We start from the raw sequence: 12,679 nt of genomic DNA on the forward strand, positions 1-12,679 counted from the left end.
GATGCGTCGTGGTGCCAAGTGCTGTGATCCGCGCTCCCAAGCGTAGCCGTATAGCGTTAGTTAAGAATCCTTGGACGGCACCAGGACGGTGATAGGGTAGCAGGTGCCTTCGGGAAGAAAGCGTAAAACAACAAATGTATTCCGGCCATGAATAGCAATACGATAACGATGAACGGCGACCAGAAGAATGAATCGTTCAAGCTACTGCAGCTGTCCGACGACTCCAAGAGTCTTTCCGATCTCGAACTGGCGGAGGTGGTATCGCAACGGAAGCGCAAAGTACGCAGGTTGGTTTGTAACACGCGTTTATCGCAAAAATTTCATTTCGTTACATCGCGATAAAGCGGATGTTGATGTGTTTGTTTTCCTCATTTTGCAGAAAAACACGCCAACGGACATCGTCATACCGGGGGGATGAAGAGCGAAGTTTGGGCAGCCGGAGCGGTCAAATTGATTGCAAAAATTTCGGCATCTGGCTAGCGGTGGCCATGACCGTACTGTGGCTGTTTATAATTTCCTATGTGACTTCCGTTATACACGGTGAAAATCATCGCCTTGAGCTTGCGCTACAGAAAGGTGAGTGTTTTCATTCTATTTAAAGTTAAGAATTAATAGGAATAAGAACATTTTTCTTTCGCAATCACATTCACAAACCGGCAAACAAACAAAAAAGTGGAAAATATTTGGTAAATGAATTGTGTAATTCACTGTTTAATAAGAATAGAGCGATATCAGACATCTCAATAACAATCGAATCACTACGAAGAATCGGAATGTAATTTCCAATCGAACAAAGTAAACATTGCACGCCAAAAAGACGCCAACCATGCCGGAGACATACACACACATAATGCCGCAAGAAGCGAAATTCGGCGTCCTTCACTTCCGAGCACGTTGCTAAGAGTGTTGTCGCCATTGAAATTCCGATTCTCGCTCCCGCATCCATAGCATCAGCGGGAGACTGGTAACACACGGAGGTCGTTTTTCCCGCGGATATTTTCCATTTCCTGCCAATTGCCGATGCTGCTAACTGATGCGATGGAGGCGAGAGAAAATTGTCGCAAAGTAAGCGTGAAGGTTTTGTACGCGAAAATGACAAAAAAGAGAGAGAGGTAGAGAAAATTTGCAGCTTTTTTTGGAAAGGGAATGCTCACATCATTTATTTTCCGTTAGTTTTCCACCCCGATAGAGGTTGCGGAAAAACTGAGCGAGAAGAGAGTAAGAGAGCGAATAATACTCCTCTGCGCAACATGCGTTTTGAGCAATAACAGGACGAGAGAGCGAGCGTGCGGATCCACTTTTAGGGAAAACTTGGCGTCGGTAATGGGACCAATTCCTCTGCGTTAGTGTGTTTTCGGATTCGGATGCGTTCTGATTGTTGGTACGCTTGCGGCCATTCGCGTACGCGCCTTTGCTCCTCACTCACACCGTCCTTGGACGAATTGTTGGTGGCTTCTGTGTGTGTGCGTGGTGAAAAACTGTTCAAGAATTATAACCCCAGTGCAGTGGTGGTGACAGCGCGTTAACGAGGCAAAACGAGCTCCTTTGGAGTACGTGGAGTGATATTTAGTAATAAATTGTTATCGAAATTGCGGTGAAGGTAGATGTGTTCATCTCTGGGTAGTGCTCTCGTGTTTGTGTGTGTGTGTGTGTCTATGTGATCCAAAGCATTTAATGGCCGTGGAAGGAATTAACTTACCTATCTGCCGCACGGATTCCGCAGTTATTCCTACTAGAAAACGTACAGCAACAGCATCAGCAATTGTACTGAGAATGTTCTTAACTTAACAAAAGCGAGGAAGCCTTGAACTGCAAGCACAACGACCCAGTGAAGACGTATCACCGGATCGGATCGGCATTATATTTTCATCGACATCCTGTCCTCGCTATTATTCAACTTCCTGCGTGACGATGGCCACAGTGTCCGTCTGCTGTGTGTGGGTAGCGAGCATATCCTTCACCCTCTATCCTTCACCGATTTTCCCATCATAATCATCATCATCATGATCCTTTTGCGCCCCAAGCAAAAGGATACTGCCATTTTATTTGGGAGGTGGTTTGTTTTTCCGTTCACTCTCCCTCTGGTGTGTGATAACATTTTCCCATACCCGAAAAGGCAGAACAAAAAGCTTTCCTCCTCTCGTAAAGCTACACAACACTTTGTGCTGTCTAATCGCAGCAGGCGAGCCGTCTTTAGCTCTCCCATCGGTGTTTCTCTAAACTGTGTGGTGTGGAGTAGGTTGATATGTCCTGCGTATACGCGCTCTTTACGCTCGTATATCCTTGCCTGGATAGCCTGCTGCTGTTTTGTTTCGCACCCTTGTACATAGGGGCAACAGCAATGTGATTGCGCGAGAGCCAGAAGCTTCGATGCTGGGGAGAGTGAGTAGAGCGAAGCAGACAGTAGTAAGGAAGCAAGCAGTAGCAGCGTGCGTGTATAGTAATTTCAGTGATGAGTTTGTACTTTTGTTTTGAAGCTGGCTCAATGCGCATTGTACTATATTTCGGCTTTTGGTCCGGTTTAGAAGGTTTTAAGCTTTGCTCATCTTTTCTTAAGAATTTGCTTGACATTTTCCCTGCTGACGTAAGCCGATAATCGAGCTCGGGTTCAATACGCAGATTATCCTCTTAACAACAATTTTTATTTATATACCAAGGATCTTTTAAGTGTTCTATCAAATGCCTGCGTGCCTCAATCGCAATTCCGAATATTTCTTCCATTTTGGCGTCAATTTATATAATTTTGGAATAGAAAAGCATGCTACCAAAAATAAATACTTCTAATACACTGCTACTAATTACGTACTAAATAAAATTGCTATAACATCCACTGCACATTATCGATAATGCACAAACTTTGTTTAAAAATTCAATTTTAAATAGTTTAATATCAAATAATGTCTTAAAGGCACGGCTAGACCGCGGTTCAATTTCAATCAGGACAGTTCCTTCGTATAAAGGATTATTTATCTAACTACGTGGTATCAAGTCTAGTTAGCCATTCGATGGCCAGCCTAGGCCTAGTAGGTCGTAAAGCCAAGAAAAAAAAATATTAGAAATTATCGGTTCTGTTTGGCTATTCAAAGGATTCGAATTCAGTATGTGATATTCAGCTATACAAGGGACATTTATTTTATATCAGCTAAAATTACAGGTTTCTACCATTGGTTTAGACACTTATAATTTAATGAAGGAAGTAAAAATTTGCCAAAGGAAATTTACAAAAGTATAGAATGTGATTGATGATAGGATTCACGTTACAACCAGTAGCATAATATGAAAATGTATGAAAATGGTCGCCAGCTCCAATTCCAATATCCCACAACATCAACATATATACGCCCGATCTACGATTGTTCTGCCTTTCCAGCATACAACATACTCGTCTAACAACGCGACGACAAGTCGGAATCATGGCGATGATGATGAAAAATCTCTATCCCATATTCCGGTTACCTTTTGTCTGTGTGTTGCTTGTGTTGTTTGCAAAAGCGTACGAACATACATTTTATGTGAGGGATATATTCAAAAGATTCTATGGAATGCGCTTGGAAATGTGTCATCGCGCCCCGGTTGTGGTCGGGGAAAAAGAGAGACAAATTCTTAAGATTTCCAAGCAAAATACGCACCCCAAAGAATAGACCATGTGGAATAGCACCACTTGGGGAAACGTTTTATTTTTTTGCACCCAAGAAATAAAAAACCCAGATAGAGCTCGATTCGGAAGTTTCGGAATGCGGTGTACCGGTGTTGTTGGAAAAGTGAAAACAAATTGTCTGTTGTAGCACCAAACATACACACACCCGGAGGCGTTGTCGTTCGAAAAAAAAAGTATATGCAGGAAACAAATATTATTTGCAAATTGATTGGGAGATTATGTTGAATTATGCAGCACGTCCGGTACAAAGACCCTGAATTACTTACGAAAGCGACAATGAGAAGATGGCGTGATAGTGATTGCTTTTCCGGTTCCTACCGCCAAAAGCAAGCAGCCGGGTAATTTGGTTTTGCTTTGCCACGGTTTCTGTACAGCTGTTGGTGCAAGTACACGAGGTCGTCCCGCAAGCCAACTTCTAGGAAGTGAAACCATTTCTGTGACGATGATGATGGAATAAATTACAATAATATTGTTATGTAAAATTGTACCGTTTCGGCTATAATGTCCGTTAATTGTGCACACTAGTTTAGTAACAAGTTATCTAAATTTTATTCGTACCTCAACAAAAAACAGGCTGGTAAAGACACAGGACAACGTCTTGGAAAGCTAAAACCATACAATTTGTGCAGACCTGTTAAGATTATGTCAGCTTACTACTGTATCATTCTTTCATGTGCTCTATTAGGATAAAAAACCGTCGGTAAAATATCACACTGACGTGCTCACTTGGCCTTTACAACTACAGAGCTGTCAGATGTTTTGTGACTTGTGGGTAACATATTACGTCGCATCACTATCTCTCCTCGGCGCAGACCTCTTACTCCATTGAAAGGAACAACAAAATAAAAGTTGTTCCAAGATGTTAATGTAGTAAACTTTTAGCGTCAATAAACATTCCACCATTTTGGTTGCTTACTTGGAGGTAAACCTTCTTCTTGCTCCTGGTTAGTAAGTTCCCCGGAGTTGGAAAAGCACTATCTTCCCTTGCCGACGTCATCTTCCAACCAAACTCGTTAAGGTTTTATTGCAACAGGAAACGTCGCACGAGTACAAAGTACGGTTCCGATGGAAGGCACTGTGATACACTCGCCCAAAAGTAGGCGCAATATCCTCGCACCGATGTTCGTGCCTAATCAAGACCGGCCTTGTAAATACTCCTCCCCTGAACATGAGAATTTGTTGTGGTATTTGGGTGTGAGAATTTTTGGAGCAGAAAGCCCTAAAAAAAGCAGGAAACACCCCTGCTGTTGTAGGTTGAAGTTGAGGTGCGAAGAACGGCTTTAACCTTGAACTTTCTTAGGCCGGTTCGCTGGGTTTGCCGTTAGCTGATTATTCGGACACCACCTACGCTTGTGGAATGTTCTAAGGACACTTAAAAGTGAAAATGTTGGGACGCAAATAAAAACACCTCTCTCGCGTGAAAATGTGAAGAACTAGTCCAACCGTTGGTGTCCCCATCGTGGTGCGCGGTTTCGTAGATTCGTGTGCTTGTTTTGCCATTTATCATGACACATTCAGTTCCTGGTGTGCTCGTCGTTCGCTCGTCGCTTGCTGCAATAACTACCCCGAGGACGAAAGCATAAAGCTGGCAGGCAGGTTAAAATGTAGAAAGCGATATTAGGGCTGATTTGCATAATTCTAATTTTGTTTCCTTTCCCAACGATTCCCCAACATTACTAATGCAACAGTGTTCTGCGTACACAGCCGCCTGGCGCACGACTTTAAATCGAGTGAGTGAATTTTCGGTTACGGTCAGCTGTGAAGAAACCTTCCTGTGCCCGAAAATGGGTTTTTCCTGTTTAAAGGTAGGATATTAATCCGCTTTCGATGAGGGGTGTTGCGTGTACGCCGGAAAACCACCGGACACATAAAGTCTCAATCCCGTTACGGGGGCGGTGTTGTGTGACCTTCTGGTGGAAAATTCATCGGTCGTTCACGCGAACAGAGGAAGGAAGAGATTAGATTGGACTTTCGTACACGGTTTGAGTGCTTTTGGAACGAGAACGGGACAATCCATCTGCCATAACGGGGGCTCTTCGGTTCCGTGAAGCAAAAAGGGATATTCAAGTAGCAATGGAGCGCTGTTGGTTCCGTTTAATGAAATCGTCTTGAGATTTAGTCATGCCTAGGTCGAGGTATACACTTATCACGCCCTTTCTTCATAGAAGAAGTAGTTTGTATGTCCGCAGAAAGGGTTTTCGGTTTCTCAAGGATAGAATTTTAAGGACTTCCACGAAGGAACATTTCTCTGGAGAAGTTCCCACATTACCATACAGAAATGTGATTAGTTGGATAGGATGTTTCGATCCTATCGAACGGATTGAGTTCGATTTCGGTTATCTAAAGTGCCTGCAAGGTCACACAGGAATTGAAGAAATCCTTTTAAAGTCACAAAAAAAAACGATCCTTCAACAGATTTCACTAGAATGTTCTGGAAGCTTCAAACAGGAGCATCCTTCCAACAAAAAAGCTCTCTCTATCCGGTAAAACAAAACAAACGTTGAGTGTTTTACATCCGTGCGTAGCTGCTCCCCGGGGAATTGGAGTTGTCAGCAAATTTGTCTCGACTGCCTGCAGGCGTGGGGGACAAAACGCTTTCGGTAAATTCCTCCATTCCATGTAGAGGATTCCCGTTTCGAAATAGAATTGGAAATGTCAGCTTTTCGGTATCAAAAAGAACCTCAGCGTTACCTTCCCACAATTGGATTAGTATTTGATTTGTTTTTCTATAGGTTTCCTTTAGCTCGCTGCTACTAACCTAACTGCTAAGGGAACGGTGTACGGTGTGTTGGATACGGTTCCGTATTTTTTCTCGCTTCCCTAATCATAACAAAAGCTTTCGAGCGAGAATTTTCGCTTTACAAATGTCAATAGTTTTGATTGATTCGAGGGACAGTTGTGGTCAAAATATTAGCCTGTCTGTGTCTATATTTTTCTTTCTATTCTTAATAGAAATAAATTTCTATTACAAAATTACAAGACAACGGCGTTCTGGTGTTCGAACGGCACCGGTTTTTACATGGCAGGACTTTAGATCAAATGGCACCCGAACTGTGAGGACTGGACTATCCTACTACATGGTATCAGCACGTCTAACAACCCATTCGATGGGCGGCGTGGTCGTGGACCTAGCAAGGTCGGTTAACCCAAGAAGAGGGATAAAGAAGAGTTGTTGAAATACTTTTTTAATTATTTACATAGCTCAATGAAACGACTCATCGTAATAGAATCTGTCAACCTTGATTGTATTTTTACTTCGTCGTATAATTTATTAACGATTTCATACTTTCAGGCTTCTGTTTTGAAAACAGCTGTATGTTCCCGAAGCAAATTTACTTCCAATATTGATTTGCTATTGGAAGCAAATAGTTTGCTAGACATTTTCTGGTTTTGGTTGGGGCGTTTCCACACTTGAATGCACTTTCATCCTTAAAATCTCACCCGTTATATTGGCCTCATTACGTACGCCAAAGACTTCGTGGGCATTGGAATTTAGCGCACTCTAGGATTGTAATCGATAAGGAATATATTATGGAAGTTTGAAATAAACTCGTGCAAAATGCTGCTTGCTGTTGCTGTGATACATGCTGCGATTTGCGTGTCGGTTAGATAAAATTAAACGTCACCTTCTTGTCCTCAAATTGTGTGCAGCTCCAGTCGTGTCTGGAATAATCAATGTGCCGCCAGGTACAGTGAGTGAGTGAGTGTGTGAAAAAAAAGTTGGATGTCCCCACGTGTCTACTAGGATGAGCAGCCAGCTGTCACAGGTTCGACGATAGCGCCCCCGAAGCGGTTGGTCCCCGTCCGCACCGGTTGGCTGTACGAATCGTTCAGTCGCGTGCAAGCGGACGCCGCCACGGATCTACGGGTGCACGCCGGCTGGCCGAAGGCGTCCCACTACGGCTACGGTCTGGCCAAGGGTGACGACTACATCGACCGCCATCACAACGACGAGGACGACGACGGGTGCACCGGTGACGACACCGGCGACCAGCAGCAGGAGGAAGAACTCGACGCTGGTGACAGTACCGCCACTGACGGTAGGCACAACTACGGTGAGCTTGCCGAGCTACGACCGACCGGAATTATCCGGGGTCCTTCAAGGCGTGGACAATATCCACCGCCTCCTGCTTACCATCACCATCATCTGCACCAGCACCATACCCATCAGCCCTATCAGAAGCAGAACCATCAACAGCCGCCACCACCACACTATCGGGTGACATTTGACGAACGACCTTTAGTGCCGCACGAGATGGAATCGGTTGGCCATCATGTGGCGGTTCCATTACGCGTCGGTGGCAAGAAGATGCGCAAGCGGCGCGAACTAGACGCACTCGTGGCACACTCGCTAGCAAAAAGCTCCAAAGGTGGACGTCATGCGGCCAGCAACGGAGTCGCATCACACGATCAACTCCTGTCAAACTCAACCGACGAACAGGAAGACTATTCATGGGTAAGGAAGATGCTAAGCGTGGAAAATGGATGTAATGTAAAAGGGACACATCAGTAAGAATTAAAGTCTAATTTGCATTTGCTTCCCCTTTTTTTCTCTCTTTACTTTACCAATCTGTCAGCAACCGAAGGTTCGCACACAGTCCCGCTGCCGAACGAAACGATTCTCCTGCCTGCGTACCTGCGGTCCGCTACTGTTTGTGTCCTGCATCTTTATCTCGCTTGGCTTCATGTACTGGCTGTACTTCGATATACGGCAGCAGATATCACAGTATCGGATCCGCATCGAGCAAGGTGATTTGCCGCTTTTTCGATGATGATGATGATGGACGCGCACACGGTACCAGGCGTCTCCATGGACGTACGAGTATCCATACCCAGTGGAATATGATATATACGCTTCCTTGTGTTCCTCGAATCCTATCATTATTGCGCATCTGTGTTTGTGCTTCAGTCAAGACCGCAAAATGTGGTCTCCAATATGCTGTACGGTTTCATTCTTTTTTTGTTTTTTGGCTTCCACTTCCAAGAGCACTGGAGATGTGCTTCTGCTTTTGCTTCGGTGGTCAATATGCTCATTGAAGCATAAAGCTAAAGCATTGGGAGACAACACAAAAAAGAATGTTGAATTTGGCAAACCATTCGAACCGCAACATTTCTACCCGATTAAACCACAGAAAGCTTTTTATGAAGAGTATCAGTAGTAGCAATAGACAGACTCTGGGTGAGGTTCTTGCGGGTGACTTTGCACTTGTTATTGTGCTCATGTGCACTAGAATGATTTTTTTCATATTTTTCGTTTTTAAATGTGATTTTGCAGGCAGTTTTGAACATTTATGTAACTATTTTCGCTTTAGTGATACTAGCGCATAAAAATTCAACAGAGACTGACACAAATTGAAAGGCCCTGTCCTGCTCGATAACAACCGTTCTCCCTCCAGAGGGAAGGTCTTGAAACGATTTGGAGTGAATCCAATTTCGTATGCTCTTCTTCGAAATGTTGAATATACAAAAACACGAAGACAAATCGTCAGCAGCACCAGCCCTGTCTAGGATCAAAAACGTGTGCACCATCGTACACTGCTCGGTCGCATCCGTGTCCGTGTGTCCCTTGGTATTGCTTTAATTTTCCATTGAAAGCAGCTGAACTTGAACTCGAGTTGTGATTTCCTCTTGCGTCACACCGGATGGAGCCGTCTGGCGTTCGTTGTTTGTGTTTTGCTGGCTGACCAGAAGCGTCTGAGTCGAAATCTAATAACGCGCGTAAAGTTTCGTGCTTTTCGTCTGCAACCGACAACCGACGCATCGAAAATAGATCGATGTCGCACGATGACCCGATGTGTCGGGTACGATTTTGAAAAATCGTTTCTTCCGTTTTTCTTGCGATAAAGTTGGTGAAAGTTAATTTATTAACATCCCAGGCACACACACACAGAGCTGGTACGGTGGGTCTAATGGGCGAGAATAGAAATTAACCAACATCCATCATTGTGAAGCTGCGGACGTCATCTTATCCACCAACCTCTCAGTCTCTTTTTCTCTTCACCGGGCAAAAGCGTAATGGAAAAAAGGTTCATTTCTAGTCCGTCTAAGCTTCAGGGTTGGTAATTTATTTTCTCTCCAGTTGTTTGTTGCAAGCATGCAAGAAAGAGGGAAGCTTCTAGTTAAGCTACAGGGTTTTCCTGTGTCAAAATCCAAGCGGCTTTGGCTCTAGCAATAATCTTATTGTCTCATATAACCTGATGTAGATGTTGAGAATGGCTCAAAGAGCTCTATACCAACGTTAATCGATACCAGGATGTACATTGACTTATAGAAGTTGGTTTCCGAAGGTTGGAAGTTGGTTCTAATCTCCAATGTCCCACTCTTGCACGAGAGAAAAAACAATTATGTACTGGCCTACTACGATTCCGAACATCCTCGCCGCTTCCAATGGTTCTGACAGTTCCCATCAGTTCGGATGATTCCAACGTTTCCTATCGATTCCGGACATTTCTGGATGGAATCGCCGGCTACAGGAATCGGAACAGGAACTACGCTTGTTGAAACCAGGCCGGAACCGTGGGTGTACTCTAGTCGTACATTGTTTTGAAACCCCTGTAAGCATAATCCCCAATGGCTGCGGAAGAATATTTTATTGGGATCATGCCAAGCTTGAAAAGCTCCTGTCGAATGAATACGTTCGTTTTATTACCATTATTAGACCGCTCATTAGAATGTACGTACGGAACAACAGTGAACCCCGGAGTGCGTAACGATACTAACACCAATTAGTAACATAATTCGATAGCATAAATGAAGCAGCAGGATAAAGCTGTGTGAAGGTCAAGGGCGAAACGAAGATAATGTGTGTGTGTTTATGTGTGTGTGTTTATGTGTGTGTGTGGGGGGCTAAAGTAAGTGATCTCGCATTATAGCTGCTGTACAGCTACCAAGAACTTGCGTTTCGTATGCGGTCGTTACGACACTGTTACGGACGTAACGCCCGTTAGGATGTGATTATCCTTTCAATTACCGGCATGGACGGTAAAAAAGAGGACATAGAGATAGCGCTTTAGCGAGATGCACAGAGAATAATGGGCAATTAGCAGTGGAAAATAAAACGGAAAACCTCATCACCAGCGTAAAGTGATGGGCAACGAATGAATGCGAAGAGAAAAAGTGTTTCTTGCCGTATATTGTATGTCCTTTTGGTGGAGCAGGGTAGCATGAAGCGTTGGGAGGAGATTTACGACCACGACTGTGTGCACGGCATGTTCCTTGGGTGGATAATAGGAACGAAATAAAACGATCGGAAGTATCGCTTTTACTACTGTGTTTGTTCGTTCCCGTTCCCGGCTGTGCCTCGACGCATTAATCGGAATTAACTAAATTATTTCTGTTTTTACATTGTTTCTCCTTTTGTTTTGTTTCATGCACTGGCCTCTATACCTGCTCATCGGTTTCGCACAGTTTCAGCAACTAGTCAAAATGTTCCAGAAGCACTGCAGAAATGGCACGAAACGTCCAAAAACCTGGAACAAAACCAAACTGCACTCAATGGCAAGCTGCGAGAGATGCAGCAGGTGCTCACCAACTTCTTCGGCGAGGTAAGTAGGATGGAGGAACACTTTCATTTCGGACAGAAACTTTTATTTAATTATCCGGTTGTTGCTTTTTCTTTGCTCCTTTTTGTAGCTCAAACAACTCCGCGAGTCGATTGAGAAGAAGAACGAAAACTCACAGGAGGCACAGCTCAATCGCTTACAGTCGAGTGTGGCCGATCTGGGCTCCAACATAGGGGATTCGAATTCTCGCATTGGGTTGCTGGAAACCCGATTCGACACGATACAGGCCGACCAGAAGCAGCTTAACAAAACGCTCGACGATTTGCAGGTAAATTGGTGTAGGCGGCAGCGGCGCCGGTCTTCAAACGGCGGGACCGGGGTTTAAATCCTATCCAGTCCGTCCCCCCGTAGTGAGGACTGACTAACCAACTACGTGATGTTGGCAGTCTAGTAAACCATTTCGATAGCCGGCATGACCTTAGAGGTCGTTAAGCCAAGAAGAAGATGAATGCTAACATTATCGTGGTATCATCTGAAGAACGTTTCCGAAAAAAACTTTGCTGATAACTTTTTATTATCATTTATTTATTTTAGAAACTATTTAGCCGCATTCAAAACAGCACCGTCGTGACGGATATTATCGGTGGCGATGGAATGGCCAAGAGTATGGAGAAAACGATAGCCGAACTGCGCGATCAGCTTACCGGCCAGCTAAACAATCTTGCCCAAAACGTTACCGGCGAGCTGCTGGTGTTGAAGCAGAAAAATCTATGGCTCGAATCGGACCTCAGCAATCAAACGAAGCGCATCGAGCAGCTGTTTGACAATACGGTCAACATTTCCTCTCACGTACTGTCGATCGAAGCGGTTTGGCTGGAGGCACGCAATAATGCCAGCGCGCTAGAAGCGGACCGTAAGATCATTAACGAACAACTAGCTGCGTTGGCGAACGTTACGACCGGACTGCACGGTACGATCGAGAAGGTGCAGGAAGAGTGCCAACAGTATCACAGCAAGCTGGATGAGATGAAAGGGAAGCTCGGTGAGCTGCAGGACCAGATACAGCAGAATGCGGCCCGAAAGGAAGCATCCATACATCGACCGGATGAAGCAAACAGAACGGAACAGGTAAGGATTCCTGGCAAATAACATTATTTTATTGAAAAGTGGTTTAAATTTTAAATTTTGCACCGATTTTTAGGTAAACCAGGGAAACATGCCACCCTTACTGTCGCAATTTTTCGATGAACAGCAAACAGCCAGTACGGCGACGAGTGTACGCACCTCTGCCCCATCCAAACCGACCCCTTCATCATCGAGCGCTAGCAGCAGTTCAACCGCTAGCACCACTACCACCACCACCACTGTACCTTCCCTATCCAAGCTGGTGCTGTATCCTGGTACGCTGGTACAACAGTTGACCACCACAACACCACAACCACCCAGCTCGCCTGGAGTGATAAAACCGGCAGACAACGGAAGCAAAAAATCAGATGGACTTTTCGATTCCGTCATGTAA

The 12,679-nt window shown here is 44.5% G+C and overlaps 1 protein-coding gene across 1 annotated transcript; it reads left to right on the forward strand.

Moving 5' to 3' along the window:
• Positions 1 to 7,669: 7,669 nt before the first annotated feature.
• Positions 7,670 to 12,679, forward strand: LOC126562052 (uncharacterized). The gene is made up of 6 exons (XM_050218464.1): positions 7,670 to 8,114; positions 8,236 to 8,407; positions 11,066 to 11,202; positions 11,291 to 11,488; positions 11,755 to 12,288; positions 12,362 to 12,679. The coding sequence occupies exons 1-6, from the start codon at positions 7,914 to 7,916 to the stop codon at positions 12,677 to 12,679; spliced, it is 1,560 nt and encodes a 519-aa protein (XP_050074421.1). The 5' UTR covers positions 7,670 to 7,913.

Source organism: Anopheles maculipalpis, chromosome 3RL (assembly GCF_943734695.1).
Source record: "Anopheles maculipalpis chromosome 3RL, idAnoMacuDA_375_x, whole genome shotgun sequence".
Taxonomy (NCBI): domain Eukaryota; kingdom Metazoa; phylum Arthropoda; class Insecta; order Diptera; family Culicidae; genus Anopheles; species Anopheles maculipalpis.